Below are 19,462 nucleotides of genomic sequence, written 5' to 3'. Positions count from 1 at the left end.
GACCCATCAAGGAATTCATGTGTTGAGCTTATTGAACTACTTCCAGAACTTTTTAAAGTGTGGTGTGAAAACGAAAATTACCCCATAATATGTTACACAATTTCTCCTGAATGTGAGGATACCCCATATGTGATCAAAAACTGCCATTTCGGCACATGACAGGACTCGGAAAGGATTTTTTTTTGCAGAAGACAATCTCCGGAAAAAGGATGTTGTAGATAAAAAGTAGCTTTTATTATATCAAATATAAAAAAAAAAAAAATCAATGTGCTGGCCACTTTCCTCAGCATTGTTAAAAAGCGTCACTGAGAAATAAGGCCCCTTATTGGCCGCCGTTAAAAGATGTATTGGCTATCCTTAAGGGGTTTAAAACGTCAGCGTAATGTTATAGTTTTTAGCAATTTGTACCACATAAAAAAAAAAAAAAAATGAATAGTGCGATAATGAATTGAGGCCATATCAGCCAGCTGAAACGTAGCTGGTGAAAGTGAAAAAAAGTAAGGATCCTTCATTCCCCAACAGCCAACTACGTTTCAGCTCTGTCCTTGGCAGAGGACAGGAGCAGCCGCTATAATATCTCCCATTTTCCCCATGTTAAAAATAAAAGGAAGAAAAATCTAAAAAGCAAATGTTTGGCATTGCTATATCCATAAAAGTTTGCTTTATCAAAATAAGTTATTGATCTCTTTGCTAAATACTGTAAAGAAGGGGGAGGGGGAATCAAAAACATCAGAATTGTGGACATGAGGGGTTGTCACCTCAGTGCCCTTAAAAAAAAAAAAAAAAAAAAAATAATTATATATATATATATATATATATATATATATATATATGTATATGTTATGGGTCTTGGAAAATGGTGACCTAAAGCAAGATGATTTTTTTTGCAACATTATAAATGTTGTAAAATCTAATTAAAAAAAAGAAAAAAGGAAAATCTATGAAAGTTTATTGTTGTAAACAAACTGATCTGAACAATCATGTTTCCAGGTCATGTTTTACCACACAATGAAAGAAACATAAAATAGTGTCATTTAAAGCTACAGCTTGTCCCGCAAAAATTAAGACCTCACACATCTATGTCGACGTAAAAATAAATACGTTATGGCTCTGGGGAAAAGAGGAGGAAGAGAAAAAAGCGAAAAAACTAAAAATACCCTGATCCTTTAGCAAGGTGACAGGTTTTCTTTAATAACACTTTGCTTCAGTTTTCTTTTTTTTGTGATCTTACCTTCCTCCACAAACGTATTTCTTGATGATAAAGATGGCCGCAGCAACAACAAATAACAGTACCACAACTACAGAAAGAATCAGAGGGATAGTGCTTGCTTGCTTGCTCGTTTCTCCCTAAAAAGAAATAGGTGATGAATACTCCTTAGGTCTACTAATTTAAAGGGGTTGTCCACTTTCAGGAAATTGGGTTCCAAATGTTTAAAGTACATAAAGTAAACTCAGCAGGTACTCATCCTCCATGGGTAAAGTGCCAGCTAACCACCACTGCTCCAGTCCTGAGGCTCTCACTACAGAGGTCAATAGCATACGTCACTAGACAGTTACTAATCTCAGTACCCATGCGCTGAGATTGACGGCACGTGATGCTGAGCTCCATGCATGAGCCTCTGAGCACTGACAAGCTAGAGAGGAGACATCACAACACCACTCCAGCCAGGCACGGAGGCCAGTGTCACATGCCATCTACAACCGTGCATGAGCACGGATTTCAGTGACTGGCTAGAGTGTTGATGCGACCATCACCATGTGCACGGATTTCAGTGACTGGGTAGAGTGATGATGTGTGTTGTTGATGGGACGAGCATGATGAGCATGCATTTCAGTGACTGGGTAGAGTGATGTGTGTGCTGTTGATGCGATGAGCATGCATTTCAGTGACTGGGTAGAGTGAGGTGTGTGCTGTTGATGGGACGACCATGATGAGCATGCATTTCAGTGACTGGGTAGAGTGATGATGTGTGCTGTTGATGTGGCGATCATGATGAGCATGCATTTCAGTGACTGGGTAGAGTGATATGTGTGCTGTTGATGCGATGAGCATGCATTTCAGTGACTGGGTAGAGTGAGGTGTGTGCTGTTGATGGGACGACCATGATGAGCATGCATTTCAGTGACTGGGTAGAGTGATGATGTGTGCTGTTGATGTGGCGATCATGATGAGCATGCATTTCAGTGACTGGGTAGAGTGATATGTGTGCTGTTGATGCGATGAGCATGCATTTCAGTGACTGGGTAGAGTGAGGTGTGTGCTGTTGATGGGACGACCATGATGAGCATGCATTTCAGTGACTGGGTAGAGTGATGATGTGTGCTGTTGATGTGGCGATCATGATGAGCATGCATTTCAGTGACTGGGTAGAGTGATATGTGTGCTGTTGATGCGATGAGCATGCATTTCAGTGACTGGGTAGAGTGAGGTGTGTGCTGTTGATGGGACGACCATGATGAGCATGCATTTCAGTGACTGGGTAGAGTGAGGTGTGTGCTGTTGATGGGACGACCATGATGAGCATGCATTTCAGTGACTGGGTAGAGTGATGATGTGTGCTGTTGATGTGGCGATCATGATGAGCATGCATTTCAGTGACTGGCTAGAGTGATGATATGTGTTGTTGATGGGACGATCACGATGAGCATGCATTTCAGTGACTGGCTAGAGTGAAGGGTGTGCTGTTAATGTGACAATCAGTGTTGCAGTCAAAACACTGGGACTGGAGCAACAATGAGGAGCAAGCAGTAGGCCCAGGGAGCGCAAGTACCTGCGGAGCTTGTTATATTATGTATTAGGCACCATTTGGGGCCCACTTTCCTGAAAGTAGTAAATAACCTTTTAAAGCATGTTTAAAAAAAAAAAAAAAAAAAAATTGTATATCTTATTAAATAGATGTATTATACCAGATAGGTTAGTGCATTTATGCTGAAATGCCAAAGAATAAAATCGCTCCTGAGACCCAATGTATTCAATCTCATCCCAGCCAGCTGGACTACAGCTACAGCTTGTACTCTGCAGTGTGAGGTTCCACGTGCAGCAAAAATAACTGTCAATCCGGCCAGGTGGGCAGGGAATGGGCTAAACCTTAGCAAGGATTATGCGGTTGCTCTGACATGTATTCTCAAAGTCATGTGGTGAAAGATACGCTTTAAAAAGATGTTGTCACCAGGTCAAAAGCATACAGTTTTTTATTCCCACTGTTTGCCCACATACTCCTTTATTTCCTTTTTCTCAAATTCACTGCAAGCTTACAGAGATTTGGACCTTTTTTTTTTATTTTTTTTAGCACTATGGTATTTAGTTATGGGGCGTTGCTCCCAAGGTCACTATGCACAGCATCCTAAAGATGTGCCCCATGAGAATCCTGTGAGCAAAGTCCCCTTGTAACCACCATGAAATTAGCACTAGGTAACAAAGACCATATCTCTGGAACTAATGTAAAGATAAAAGGAGCACTCAGGGGAAAAATACAGCACAAAAACTGCCCATGATTATCTTGGTGACTGCTCATCTTTGAAAACAGAATTTCAACGTGAACTGCACAATGCAATCAAAATGCAATATAACAATACATTTGGGGGGTGGGGGATGACTTTTGGAGCCATATTAGCTTTATCTCTTCTTGAAAAAGTTTTGCGCTAAATTTTGAACTGTGCCCATTTGGCTACAAACTACAAAACACACACATTTGTGAAGTCAGACACTGACGTAGGAGAAGGCCTATGGTGCGCTCAGCAATCCAATATGTCCCCAAAGGCTTTCCTGTGGCTGAGACAATGAGCTGTGAAGACCTATACAGATCTTCGCAGGAAACTCGTCAGCAAAGAAAGGGCCTTTCCCAAACGGCTGCCACAAACTTGGTTGCTTACAATTTGTAGAATGCTGTTGCATTAACTTTATTCTTTGCTGGAAATAAGGGTGGCAACTCAAACCCTGAGAGCAGCCCTGGCCACTGTCCATCCTCCACCAAATCCTACAGTAAGCACCATTCATTCAGGAAAGTAACATTCTCCAGGCATCTGCCAAACCCACATTTGTCCATCAGACTGCAAGATCTAATATAGGTGGAAAGCTGTTGCACCTAGACACTTCCGATTGACAAAAGTAGCACTATGAAGATTGAGCAGATAAGAAATTTGAAAGGTGGCATCATATGACAGCGCAACATTTAAAGTCACTGAGCTTTTACGTATGGCCCAGGAGTCATAAGTCACTGCAAACGTCAATGGCAGGGGGAAGGAGTTGAAGAGGGGAAGGATTTGTGCAGGGAAAAGAGACTCCCATTTTCCACATCACACTTAGTAGGATTCAGTTTTTCAACACATGATATAGACCTAATAGAAAAGAAGAATTAACTAGATAGAAGGTCAAAATGAGCAATTGTAAGTACACAGTGCCATGGCTGCAATATATTAAGATACAAACTTTGATGGATGTGCTTCTCTAACTACATACTGCATCAATGGAAATGAAGTTATGGGTCTCTGAGGTTTTTGGGTTTTTTTTAAGACAAGCTCTTGGAAGAAGAGAAAAAATAAAGTGCAAAAATTAAACTTCACCAGGTCATGAAGGTGTTAAAGTATTGTGTGCTTTTGGAAGCTGCTACTATTTTCTGACCCTTTTGGAAGGGATGGGAGGAATCTAGACAGAATCAGCCTTTTTACTCTGCAGCTGTTAAGATAGTCCCTTCTTAATTCTTTTAAGGGAGTTTACTTAGGGATACGTCCATGACCCTGCAGTGCCCCCAATAGGCAGGGCATAAAGCCATGTCCTAGGCTGCCCAGCAGGAGGAACAACATGTGCAACCACCTGCCCAGAGGTCATTAATTAGATGTGCACATTGCTATGCACACTAACAGACGCCACCATAACAAGTAAATGTACACTGTGCCTGTTCATTTTTTGTGATCTATACTATAAACATGATATTTAAAAAGCTATTGTAACCCTATTGTAAATGAAATAGTCCGTGTCTGATGCAAGAGCAGGCATCTTCAGCATAACTTGGTGTACGGCCTCAGTACTAAAGACGTTCAGCGTAAACACAACAAACACAAATTTTTACATCGTCCAATTACATTTTTGCTACTGGCTTTTCCAAAATATAGAAGGCAAAATAAGAAAAAACTATATTTGATAATTCAATTACCGGTGTCGAACTATCAGAGAGGTCATTTGTACATTTTTTCTTCATGTCCGTTTCTTGGCGAACAGGACTTATACCACCGACGCACTTATCACCAGGAATCTTACGGTACCTGTCACAAGAAATGCAGGAATCTTTATTACAACATGTCTATTATAGTAACAATATCATAATTGTGTCATTTGTTTCATAACTGCACTTTTTATTTTGTTTATGGGCAGATATTTCTCAGGATACCCCCTAACTACCAGTCCAGTACAGGCCTTTACATGTAAACAGGATGTTTGTTTCTTGACTTCATGTGAACTACAGAATGTCACCCTAACCTTTCAAATCCCTCCAGGCATCTCTCATACACAACCTCTCAAGCAGCTCTTCTTGTTGCTCTGTATGTACATGCAGCTGAAGATCTAATTTCTGCTTTTTAGAGTGATATAGTAGAGAATTGTCCAAATAATAATTAGCACCTTTGTCTCATGGTTTATAATGCGAGTGATGTGTGCAGAATCTCAAATGTATTTCTAAGAGATATGGCTCCACATTTCTACCCCTGCCTTCTGCTTGTAGGAGCTGACAAGGAAAATAAATCCTAGCACAAGCAGGAGGCAGAGGAGTCAGGCTGAAGCTGCACCCCATAAGATACCCAGTAGAGCCCTCAGTGAGAGTATAGCAATGCTCTCAGGGGAACCCTACAAGAAAGAAAATTCTAGAGTACTGGTTTGAAGCCACTTTATAGTTTGTCAGATGGACAAAGACTTCAGAGTGCCCCAGGACAAGATACTTAATCCAGGATGTTTGTCATGGAGAACTTGCATACAACCAAATACATATTTCTCTGCTTACAAACTGGCTTGAATAGTGGCATGCAACTGAGTTACTGTGGGGATGAGGTTACCAGTATCTCTCAATATTAAAAACTTGTTTGCCATTTTTGTTTAAACTGAAGGTCTATTCCTACTTCTCTTCTGGTAATTCTATGTTAAAGGGATTGTCCAGTAAAAACAAGCTCTCACCTATCCAAAGCATTGGCAGTAACTTGATGTTTGGTAGGGGTTCAACCATTGGGACCTGCACAGATTGGCAGAATGGGGAATTGTATCCCTATTATAATGGAGCAGTAATGTGAATGCTTGACCTGAGCTCCATTTATTAACCATGAGGCTGCCAAGCACTGTGCTCAGCTTTTTCGGCAGTCCCACAGAGAATGAATGGAACAGCAATCGGGCATTCGATAAAAGTTACCCATCAGAGATAAAGATTCCCAGTTTATTTAATCGGTGTGGGTCCCAGGGGCCAGACAGTCAATGATTGTTAAGATAGGTGATAACATGTTTCCACTGGACAACCTCATTAAGAAAGTGAATTGTGGTAACAATTCTCCATGATCCTACTAACCCATTTGTTGTCAGTTTCTCTTCTTCTCCATTTATGCACAGATCAAGCTCATGGCCCTGGAGCTCAGGCTGTTCCACACATGTCGACTCATTTTCTTTACGAAAATATCCAAAGTCACTACATAAAGAGGAAGAGAAAATTTCCAAACTCAAATCAAGCAAAGATACAAAAATGTCAGCATATCAGAGTAGTATGTACATTGTTGAATTTACCACATGTAGTCATCCAAAGTGCAATTACAGTTCACAGATTCCCGGCTTACTAGATAATCCCGACCATTCTGGCACATGGACAATTTTTTAAGGCGCTGATAATGTTCCTTATAGCCCAAAACACAACCATCAGATGGTGCCCCAACGTCTGTAGAGTGTGCCAACCAAGTGGTATAATCATAGTCTTCACCTAAAAAAAAAATGTACAATTTAAAACTTAATAGAGGAAAAAGTACGGCAAGTAAAGTATAGCTGACTTTTTAAGTACTGGGTGTATGATGTATTGTCTCATGAAGGGTGACCCCTTTATGTCTTGATGAGACAGCTACGGGTGCTCAGAAAACCAAAGAACGGAGTATATAGATCCCAATACACATTTTACCTTAAAATATATATAATTATTATATAATGAAAACCCCTTTTGAAAAAGCAAATTGCGAAACGTGCGTCAGGGGGCGGTGTGTGGAGCGGGGTGAGACATCCGGACTAGATGGGTAAGCTGCTATAGATAATATGAGCTGCTCAGCCTTATTTGCACTGTGGCACCTTAACTGTTGATACAGTTTTGCACTATTGCACTTTTTTCCAGTGATTTAACCATGATGTCATGAATAATTGTTATATAGTGCCCTTTTACTATGGACCTCATGTCAGCATTCCCCGTGATGTGATAGGCTCTCTGCCTGCTCCGCCATTGTCACTTGGTTCCTCCTTCACTCATTCTGTGATAGATGTATTTGTATTATTGACTCATTTGAGTATTACTATTTGATAAATAAAAATTATATATATTTTAAAGTAAAATGTGTATTGGGATCTATATACTCCGTTCTTTGGTTTTCTATGCATTGGGGAGTATCCTATACTGTCTCATAAGTGTAGACAGAAATATTGGGAGAGACATAATAATTTCGTGCTCTCGGCCACAAGTGGATGTTATCAATCTCTGTGAGTTTTGTGTTGAGCTACGGGTGCTCAGTAGGGTTAAGGTTGGATGATATAATCTAGTTCCTGCAGAACACTTATCTGGTTCTTCCTTAAGAAAGCAGCAAGGTGTTGAAATTAAGTTGGGAATCCTTTTTGAAGGATGAAGAAGTGCTCAATGACGCTGCATTTCACAATGTGGACCATGCACCTCTACTATACTTCTCAATCTTGCAATATTTTACAATTAAAGGGAATCCATCAGCAGGATTTTGAAGTTTAATCTCAGAATAGCATAAGGTAGGGGGCGAGACACAGATTTCAGGGATATGTCACTTACTGGGCGACGTGCTATTTCCATACAATGAAGGTTTTATCACCAGGAGATTATCACTGCCAAGGATACAGCAATTGAGCCCTGGTCTGACCAAGCCTCCTCCTCTGATAGGCTGTTTAATGTCAATAGGCAATGTACACAAAACTGTGGTGTGGGCGAGCTTAGCTTTCTCAGCTCTGCTGCATGCTACACCTAAAAACTCTTAAATTCTTATCACAACTGCTGCACCCAGTAGACTAAGTGATACCGCATTGGACTCAGGGGCTCTGCCCCTACATTATGCTGCTCTCACAGGAGTTAGTAGAAACCTGATGACAATTTCCATTTAAGAATACATATGCCGTGACTTATTTGGTAAAGTCTGAACAGGTTTTCTTGTGTTTTGTCTTTAGCAATGACTTCTTAAATGGAACATGGAATATGTTTTTTTTAATTTTTTTTATTTCTTTATTACTTCTGCCATCTTGATCTGACTGAATTACAGTGATATGCTAAACTTAAAAAAAAAAAAAAAAAAAAAGAAGGTGTACTTGTTTTATACACAAACATTATCTAGATGGTTTTGAGATTAACATTAAAATAGGGGATTAACCCCTTCATGCCCGAAGTATTTTTCGTTTTTCGCTCCCCTTCTTCCCAGAGCCATAACTTTTTCCGCCAATATGGCCATGTGAGGGCTTGTTTTTTTGCGGGACGAGTTGTACTTTTGAAAGATACCATTGGCTTTAACGCATTGAGTACTGGAAAACGGAAAAGAAATTCCAAGTGTGGTGAAATTGCAAAAAAAGTGCAATCCCACACTTGTTTTTTGTTTGGCATTTTTGCTAGGTTCAATAAATGCTAAAGCTGACCTGCAATTACGATTCTCCAGGTCATTACAAGTTCATAGACACCAGACATGTCTAGGTTCTTTTTTAGCTAAGTTGTGAAAAAAAATTCCAAACTTTGTGAAAAAAATAAATAAATTTGCGCCATTTTCCGATACCCGTAGCGTCTCCATTTTTCATGATCTCGGGTTGGGTGAGGGCTTATTTTTTTGTGCCGAGCTAATGTTTTTAATGCAATGTCGCAGCGACCAAAAAAACCGTAATTCTGTCGTTTTGACTTTCTTGCTACGCCATTTAGTGATCAGGTTCAACCTTTATTTTTATTGATAGATCGGGCGATTCTGAAAGCAGCGATACCAAATATGTGTAGGTTTGATTTTTTTTTTGTTGTATTTTGAATGAGGCGAAAGGGGGGTGATTTGAACTGTAATATTTTTTTAAAACATTTCTTTTTCACTTCTGGCACGCTTCAATAGTTTCCATGGGAGACTTGAAGCTGTCATAACCTGATCAGGTCTGCTACATACAGGCGATGATCAGATCACCTGTATATAGCAGAATTACTCACTTGCTATGAACGCCAACCTCCGGCACTGACAACCATCTGCAGGAGACCTCTGGTTGTCATGCCAACCCATCCTTCGCGATTTCACGATCCATCGATTTCCGTCGCGATTGCCGGAAATGCATGTTAAATGCCGCTGTCACCGTTTGACAGCAACATTTAATGAGTTAATAGCCGTGGGTGGATCACGATTCCTCGGCTTTCCGGAAACATGCTAGTTGTTCAAAGCTGACATGTGTCGGGAAAGATGTGGTCACCGCCGGAGCCCACATTAAAGGGAGGGAGTCCAACGTGGGAGTATTATTACGCCCAACGTTGGAAAGGGGTTAACCACTTCGTGACCAGACTATTTTCAGAGTTTTTTTCCTCTTCTTCCAAGAATCACATCTTTATTTTATATTTTGATAGACAGAATGCAACAACACAAAATATGTGTATTTTTTTAATGTTTAATGGGGCAAAAGGGTGGTGATTTGAACTGTTTTTGTTTTTTTTACATTTTATTTTACTTTATACTGTATCGTAGTCCTCTTAAGGTACTTAAACCTATGATCGTCTGATCTCTTGTGCCTTATACAACAATATCACAGTACTGTTATATAGCAAAAACCACGGTCTCATACGAACACCAGCAAGAAGCTGGTGTTCACAGGATAATCATCATAATAGGCTTAGAGATATTTAGCAGATCCCCGGCGGTGCATAGGATGACGCACCCTCCGGCTGGTGTGCTATAAATGCAGCTGTTAGAGACTGGCAATGGAATTTAACAAATTAACAGTCACGAGGGGGAGATTGAAGCAGATGATTATCACAGCCATCATCTGCAGGGAAAGATACGGGCTCAGTTGCTGAGCCCGCATCAAAGTCAGGGAGCCAGCATATGACGTTAATGTACATTCTATGTTGGGGTTAATGGAAGAAAATATATTTTTACACTTACAACTTTTCTTCAGCAGAGCAGCAAAGTCTATAGTATAGGACATCCAAATGCGATGAAATAAACCAGGCTGATATCCCCAGACAGTCACATTCAGGGAGCGAGCGCCTGGTTCAGAAGCCAAACCGGTGAACATCAGAGGATCATTGGAGAAATTATAGGACAACCAACATTGGCCTTCATCTGTTGAAAATCTATATTGAATGAAAACATATTTGGAAAATGTCAAATCGGCATATTGCACACAAGAGATTTTAGTGGGTTACCCAAGTTACAACAGAAAAAAATAAGTGGTCCAGCTTCCAGGTCCGTGCTTTAGAATATCCAAAATACTTTATTAGTGTCCGATTAAAAAGTATTAACAGCATTGTTGCACGATGTCATTACATTTTACTTGTACAATAATAAAGCATATTGGAGGTTAATTCTAAAGAATGGACCCAGAAGCTGGGCCACTTTCCCTACGTTGTACAGGATATGAATAAGTACAGGATTGTTGTTCAACTATTTATGGAGGTTTCACAAGTCATCCATCTTCTTAGAGCATCACCAAATAGCAGTCCTACATAAAACCACATTGAAATGAAAATTAAATAAAAAAAAAAAATGAAGTGGATTGGTGAATACTCCCATATCTTGCTTTTGCACCTTAGAAGTTACATTTCTGTGCCCTGTCAAGAAAAATGATATATTGGGTACATAGCAGTTTCTAGCATCTCGCTCGGACATACCAGGCGGTGCTTTGTTTCACTTCTCTGATGAGATCCCTCCTGACCTGCTAGTCCCTCACAGTAACCTCTTATACATTGCCAGTGTTGTATTGAGGATCAATCTATGCTTCTACTGATATCCAATAAACCCTTTTTCACTCACTTGATTGTGTTTACCGGCTCATCGCTTTGCTGTATTGCCACAATAAGGCCTCCAGAATCCAAGATTGCATAATGGTGAGGACCCTCCAACACCTGGGCCCACGAGTAGCCACCATCATCGGAGAGGTATACACTGGGACTAGCAATGGACACAGCATCCCCCACACTGCCTGTGACAAGGTAACACACATCAATCAAAGCACAAAACAAATTACACTATTTGGGCATGTAACTTTACTTACCGTGAGCAATAACAATGCCTATAGCATTTGACTCAGACATTGGTGGTAGTGGGACGGCAAGATTTTGCGACATGCTGTACTGGGCATGTATATGCAAACTACACTGTTGCACAGGAAAAAAAACTGCATTAAACACAGATAATACCATACCAAAAGCATGTCAAAATGAGCGGAATTATTCTTTTCAATTACAATGAAAATATTTATAAATATATTACATCTTCGTTTAACTAGTCTCGCTGGCAACCTAGATTTTTACATTGTTGCAGCATATGCCGTCTTCTCCATGTCAGATCAAACTATAGATCACCCCTGCCAATTAAAAGACAAGGTTTACACGGTCAGCCCGATCCTCCTGAAGGAAGCAGATCTTTGTCACAAAATACAGTATTTTAAATGTTAGTGCTGCATTTTACATTTGGACCCATATGCAGGATGCTTCCAATAGTCAACTGGATGAGAGGACCTGTGTCCACCCAGCAATTTTCTACAAACAGTGATAGGACAGCAAGCATTAGATCAATATTATCATTGTGCTGTTCTTTCCTATACAAAGAGCCACATACGGTGTAAATTTAAAATAAAAAAATAAGACAATCTTTAGTCCCTATGATGGATAGATGACCAAATTCCATGCGGACTATGGCTACCGTCGGGCATATACCAGAGTGTATACACTCCATAGTGGCCATAAACACAGTGCCTAAGCCATCACTATTTTTTGCCAAGCTAAACCCAGCCCCATCTGTTTTTTTCCATCTATGATTTAAAAAAAAAAATCCTGCAGAAAGGCATTTTGTACCAATTGAAAAGATCCCACGTACCACCTAAAAGCTACAGGAATTCTAGAAAAAAAAAGTTAAATAAAATGTTGACCTTCGTTCTCAGGCATTATACTGATTGCATGCCCGTTTGCCCTCCCCTATTTAGAATCAGTATAAAATTGAAGAATGCACAGATTATTTTGTGACATAAATTTGTCTGGTCATCTAAGGCTGGAGTCACACTAGCGAGTTTTACGGACGTATGAGCGCAGAAAATACGTCCGTAAAACTCGCCAAACAAACGGCACAATTATTCTCAATGGGTCTGGTCCTATCAGCCGTATATTACGGTTCAGTATTATACGGCTTTCTACGGCCGTAGTGAATCGCAGCATGCTGCGTTTGTCAGCGTATTGCGCAAATAATACGCCAATGAAAGTCTATGGTGGCGAGAAAAATACGGATTACACACGGACCAGCAGTGTGACTTGCGAGAAATACGCAGCGGTGTTAGTGACAAGCCGGTAATTCAATTGCCGGCTTTTCATTTCTCCTTCCCCAACCCGACAGGATATGAGACATGGTTTACATACAGTAAACCATCTCATATCCCCTTCTGGATTAAATGAAAATCTGAGCTATGCTCCATTTATATAAAGTCTGTCTGAACATCTTACCGATGGGAGGTTCTTAATTTTGCTAACAGTTTGCTTTTTAACCTTATGTATTAATTCTGATATTCATTCCTGTTCCGTTGTTCCGTGCAGTTTCTTAGGTGCAATATAATATGCTATTTCCTCAAAGTGATGGATGGATGGATACATTGGCACCTTCTTGATCCCCTCATCTCCTATGTGACAAGACAAGCAATATGTCTGAATGGACTACTATCCCTTTAAATTGGCTATGATCTATTGTATATATTTGGCTGTTTAGGTCGTTATAATGGTTAAATGTGTGATTGTTGATAATATACAATGGCACATTACGATATGATTATATAGACAGAAGCCGTTTGTATGGATTTATACCTTACCACCTGACGCGCCGTCCCGTGGTCTCTGCTGTCGCCCGGGAGCACTCGGTGTCTATACATGGAGCCGCGCATGCGCGGGGCTGTGTGACGCAGATGCTCCCTGGCGTCGCGGTGACTATGGGGACGCGCGCGTCATTTCCGGTGGTGCGGTCACATCCGGAAGTGCGCCGCAGTACGGCATTGGTAGCGGAGGGAGAGTTCGGGGTATTTAATGCACGGGGCCCGGGGAGGTGAGTGCCCGCTGACGAAGGACGGACCGAAACGCGCGTTGGGGCGGGCGCTCACCCCCCCTGGTTTCCCGTACCTGCTGCGCACTTTGCATTTTTGTAAGTATACATTTATGGCTCCGTATATGAGGCTTGGAATAGGGAGGATTATCCTAACAGTCATCTAGGTGGCAGGTAATAGGAACTGGCGGATATCCTTCTGATATTTTGATAGAATTATATATCTTGCACCGGTATACGAAACTAAATAGAATAAAATATGAATATCCATGTGATATCTTGGTATTAAGGTATATCTTGTAGTGGTGTAAGCGGATATTTAAGTAATCAACAGTGTTGCTGTATAATGCCTCATGGAGGAATATATTTACAACGCTGCTGCTCTGAGCCTCATAGCGGTATATATAGCAGGTCATTGGTGTACATACACCTGTTGTTGTAACCCTTTGATATAAAGCATAATATATGCAGGCTGATACAAGTGTGGGGTAACCGGTGGGGGTGGGGCCCTTGGTATTACACGGTTATAAATTGATAACTGACTAACACTTGGTGAATATCTCTTCATGTAATTTTATATCGCAAATAAAGTTTTGTAATTTTTAATAACGGACTAGTACATCTTTTTTCCCTTTGGGAATTAGTTTTCTAATGTTAATAGTGTGTATGTGCAAAATTTGGGTGCTGTAGCTGCTAAAATAAAGGGTTAAATGGCGGAAAAAATTGGCGTGGGCTCCCGCGCAATTTTCTCCGCCAGAGTGGTAAAGCCAGTGACTGACGGCAGATATTAATAGCCAGGAGCGGGTCCATGGTTATTGCCCCCCCCTGGCTGCAAACATCTGCCCCCAGCCACCCCAGAAAAGGCACATCTGGAAGATGCGCCTATTCTGGCACTTGGCCTCTCTCTTCCCACTCCCGTGTAGCGGTGGGATATGGGGTAATGAAGGATTAATGCCACCTTGCTATTGTAAGGTGACATTAAGCCAGATTAATAATGGAGAGGCGTCAATTATGACACCTATCCATTATTAATCCAATTGTCTGAAAGGGTTAAAACACACACACACACACACACGTTATTAAAAAGTATTTTAATGAAATAAACAAACAGGTTGTTTTAGTATTTTATTGCTCTCTCAATCCATCTGGAACACCCTCGCTTGGCAAAATAATAAACCAACAATATACATACCTTCGGATGAACTGTCAGGTCCCACGAAGTAAATCCATCTGAAGGGGTTAAATCATTTTACAGCCAGGAGCTGCGCTAAAGCACTTGCTCGTGGTTGTAAAAACCCCGGGTGCTGAAAGGAAATCAGGGTGATCAGTACTTACATTGAGTTGCGGTGAGGCGCCCTCTGGTGAATGTTCTCATGAACTGCAGCCTTGGAAAAGTTCCCACGCTCGAGTTCATATGAGTTCATCCACCAGAGGGCGCCTCACTGCGACTCAATGCAAGTACAGATCACCCTGATTTCCTTTCAGCACCCGGGGTTTTTACAACCACGAGCGAGTGCTTTAGCGCAGCTCCTGGCTGTAAAATGATTTAACCCCTTCAGATGGATTTACTTCGTGGGACCTGACAGTTCATCCGAAGGTATGTATATTGTTGGTTTATTATTTTGCCAAGCGAGGGTGTTCCGGATGGATTGAGAGAGCAATAAAATACTAAAACAACCTGTTTGTTTATTTCATTAAAATACTTTCTAATAATGTGTTTGTGTGTTTTTTAACCCTTTCAGACAATTGGATTAATAATGGATAGGTGTCATAATTGACGCCTCTCCATTATTAATCTGGCTTAATGTCACCTTACAATAGCAAGGTGGCATTAACCCTTCATTACCCCATATCCCACCGCTACACGGGAGTGGGAAGAGAGTGGCCAAGTGCCAGAATAGGCGCATCTTCCAGATGTGCCTTTTCTGGGGTGGCTGGGGGCAGATGTTTGTAGCCAGGGGGGGCCAATAACCATGGACCCTCTCTAGGCTATTAATATCTGCCGTCAGTCACTGGCTTTACCACTCTGGCGGAGAAAATTGTGCGGGAGCCCACGCCAATTTTTTCCGCCATTTAACCCTTTATTTTAGCAGCTACAGTGCCCAAATTTTGCACATACACACTACTAACATTAGTAGTGTGGAATATGCAAAAAAAAAAGGGGATATGAGATGGCTGTATGTAAACCATGTCTCATATCCTGTCGGGTTTGGGAAGGAGAAATGAAAAGCCGGCAATTGAATTACCGGCTTTTCACAAATAACGCGCTTAATTAAATATAAATACAGAATATATATATGTGTCTCAATGATAGATATATATATATATATATTTTACCGAACATTTGAGCACATAAATCCATTAGATGTCGGTTTTGCAAGCCTGCGAGAAAATATCGCCGTACGGATGCCATACGGATTACATACGGAGGATGCCATGCGCAAAATACGCTGACACACCCTGCCTACGGATCACTATTTTGGGAACATTTCACCGTATTACGGCTGTAAAAAACGGACCGTATTGTCTTACGCTGAGTGTGACTCCAGCCTAATTATGTAGCAAAAATGAAAAGATACCAATTTGGTGTTTAATGACCAAGCCACTTTTTACAATTCTGATCACTGTCACTTTATGTGGTAATAACTCTGGAACGCTTCAACGGATCCCACTGATTCGGAGACTTTTTTCGTGACATATTGTACTTCAAGTTTGTGGTAACATTTCTTCGATATGACTTGTGCTTATTTGTGAAAAAAAATGGAAATATGGCGAAAATTTTGAAATTTTTAACCCATTATCTACCAATGTCCTTTTTTGGGACGCCTAATCTTTAGCTTCTAGCAACTAAGATTTTATAATTTTTATAATTAGGTTTTATTTTTTGTGTTTTCATGTCATTGTCATTTTTAATTGAATATTGGGACAACCTTTTCTGAAAAAACATTTTCCAAATTAGGTTTCTGATTCATTAGGACCCAAATCATTAAAAATCTGTCATAAAAAAAAAATGAAAATTGCTAATTTGGCAAGTAATGGGTTAAACTTTGAATTTGTATGCCCTTAAATCAGAGAGATGTCACACAAAATAGTTAATAAGTAATACTAATAATAAACAACAATTTCCCACATGTCTACTTTACATCAGGACAATTTTGGAAACAAATTTTTTTTTTTTGTTAGGAAGTTATAAGAGTTAAAAGTTGACCAGAAATTTCTCATTTTTTCCAACAAAATTTGCAAAACCATTTTTTAGGGACCACCTCACATTTGAAGTGACTTTGGGGGGTCAATATAACAGAAAATACCCAAAAGTGACTCCATTCTAAAAACTGCACCCCTTAAGGTGCTCAAGACCACTTTCAAGAAGTTCATTTACCCTTCAGGTGCTTCATGAAAACTAAAGCAAAGTGGAAGGAAAAAATGAACATTTTACCTTTCTCACAAAAAAATTACTTTGGATCCAATTTTTTCTATTTTCACAAGGGTATAGGGAAAAAGAAATGGACAACAAAAGATGTTGTGCAGTTTCTCCTGAGTACGCCGATACCCCATATGTGGGGGAAAAGCAACTGTTTGAGTGCATGGCAGAGCTCAGAAGGGAGGGAGCACTGTTTTACTTTTTGAACGCAAAATTGGCTTGAATCAATGGTGGAGCCATGTCGCGTTTGGAGACCCCCTGATGTACCGAAACAGTGGAAATCCCCCAATTCTAATCCCAACCCTAACTCCAACACACTTCTAACCCTAATCCCAACCCACTTTAGTCCAACACACATCCAACCCTAATCCCAACCCCAACACACCTGTATCCCTAATCCCAACCCACCTCTAACCCCAATCCCAACCCACCTCCAACCCTAATCCCAACCCTAATCCCAACCCACCTCTAACCCTAATCCAAACCCACTTTAGCTCAACACACCTCTAACCCTAATCCCAACCCACCTCCAACCTTGATCCCAACCCTAACCCCAACACACCTCTAACCCTAATCGCAACCCTTTAGCCCAACACACCTCTAACCCTAATCCCAACCCTAATGGAAAAAATATATTTATTTAATTTTATTATTTTTCCCTAACTAAGGGGGTGATAAAGGGTTTTTTTATTTACTATTTTTTTTTACTTTGATCACTGTGATAGACCCTATCACGGTGATCAAAATGAACCAACAGGAAAAATTTCCTATTGTTGCTGGCCGACAGTTCTCGGCGGCTGCACTGTGCATGCACCCGCCATTTTCGCCCAGAAGAAGATGCTGGTGTCCTGGGGGACTTCACGGGGGCATGCAGGGACACCAGAGGTATCGGGGGGTGATCAGGGGACCCTATTTCTCTCTCATCTGAGGAGAAAAAAATTAAATGAAAAAAAAAAAAAACACATGGGTAGTCGTTCAGGGGTAAAAGTGGACCTTTATACATTTTTTTTGTATGTTGAAGTGGCTGCAGAGCGGAATAAAACATTTTTTTTATTTTTTTTATTTCACCTCTCTGTGGTGGATATATTAGCAATTCATGATTTTTGCCCTTAATGATTTAAATTTTCATTAAAGTCCAAGTGGATGTGATCAGATTTTTTTTTTTTCCCACTGGGGGCGTGTACTTCCTCCATCGGTATGCATGAGGTTGTCCAATCATAAGCAGGCAGCAACATTCAGGGGAAAGAGGAACACACCCCCATCTTCATTTAGAGGGGGTTTCTCAGAATGTGAGACATATAATGTCAGACAGCCTGATGACCTGGTCTAAACCACTTCATGATAAAAGTGCTGAAAGTAAAGCACAGATCACGAATTTGACAGTATTACACACTTTATGTCTGTTGTGCTCAACTTGTATAATATCACCCTGCTCTGATTAGAGAGTACATCTCACACAGGAAAAACCCAGAACAGGCAGGTTTCTCCTGCGTGACACAAGTAATGACAGACAACCTGAGTGCAAGTGGAGTACAATAATGAGAAAAGTTATAAATAAATTAAAAAAAAAAAAAAAAAAAAAAAAAAAACATACACGCACACTTTGGGGCCACAGACAGGACTTTTCACTAAAAGATTCAAGTGGAGCTGGACACAGGATGTGATAATGGCTACAGAGTGGAATAAAATGTGTGTATCTCCATTGCTTTTTTTTTTTTTTTTTTTTTTACAAATTCTTCAGCATTAGTTACTTACCCTTGCCTTGTCTTTGGCTGTTGAGTCACATTCAGCATTTTCAGGTTTATTGATGCGGCTCCATTCACCTCCTTGATCAAAAGTGATTACTGAATAGATAGAGTTGTCTGGAAAAATGAAAGTTCGGGAATCCATTAAACTCATACAGTATAAGAAAACCCTGCCAGGCACACAGGTAAAAACAATAAGCCTCTGCGAACCTTCAGATAACACACTGGTAATGAATACTCCGCGCAGGGAGGTTACATTAGTGAAGTCTGTGTCCCCTCCTGTCTTGGTGTACAGATGCCTCTCCAGAGACTTGGAGTATACAATTCCTCTGTCGTCAGAAGTGTAAATGGTTCCGCATCCTGTGTCTATAGGAGAGAGGAAAAAAAAAAAATATATATAACATTCAAAGAAAATCTGTTGACAGTTACCTGCTGCTCCAATATCGGCAGCGTAAAACACAGACAGGTTCCCCTATTACAGAGACAGCGATTTAGAAAACAGCTTGTAAATAGACTCAAATATGGAGAGACCGGCCACCAAAGCCAAGCCCAGCTTGTTTTTCAACTGTACTTTGGACACATCGCATACAGACAAGGCCTCGAAAAAGTCTACGAGAAACCCCCAAAGGCCAATTGGGCTGTTATTCCGCTCTTGATTTGTGCTCTGGATCCATTTAAATAAAGAAATTTAAAAGGGCAGTCGATTAATGCTCCCCAAACCATGGACAGCATGAATCAGAGCCTGGCTGCCTGACTGCGAATGTTAATACGATGGAGCGCATCAGAAAAAGCCATGAGGGAACTA

The 19,462-nt window shown here is 40.6% G+C and overlaps 1 protein-coding gene across 1 annotated transcript in view; it reads right to left on the bottom strand.

Moving 5' to 3' along the window:
- SORT1 (sortilin 1) overlaps window positions 1-19,462 on the bottom strand; it is a 76,127-nt gene that overhangs the window by 5,597 nt on the left and 51,068 nt on the right. Inside the window, exons 10-18 of the mRNA XM_077295255.1 lie at window positions 18,868-19,023; window positions 18,668-18,774; window positions 11,465-11,567; window positions 11,224-11,392; window positions 10,354-10,544; window positions 6,758-6,947; window positions 6,546-6,662; window positions 5,154-5,262; window positions 1,232-1,347 (exon numbers count right to left, since the gene is read on the bottom strand). Of these exons, the coding sequence (XP_077151370.1) occupies window positions 1,232-1,347; window positions 5,154-5,262; window positions 6,546-6,662; window positions 6,758-6,947; window positions 10,354-10,544; window positions 11,224-11,392; window positions 11,465-11,567; window positions 18,668-18,774; window positions 18,868-19,023 (1,258 nt within the window). The remainder of the gene's footprint in view (window positions 1-1,231; window positions 1,348-5,153; window positions 5,263-6,545; window positions 6,663-6,757; window positions 6,948-10,353; window positions 10,545-11,223; window positions 11,393-11,464; window positions 11,568-18,667; window positions 18,775-18,867; window positions 19,024-19,462) is intronic.

Source organism: Ranitomeya variabilis, chromosome 3 (genome assembly GCF_051348905.1).
Source record: "Ranitomeya variabilis isolate aRanVar5 chromosome 3, aRanVar5.hap1, whole genome shotgun sequence".
Classification (NCBI taxonomy): Eukaryota; Metazoa; Chordata; class Amphibia; order Anura; family Dendrobatidae; genus Ranitomeya; species Ranitomeya variabilis.
Note: the sequence above shows the minus strand (reverse complement) of the source record. Positions and strands in the feature narration are given on the sequence as shown.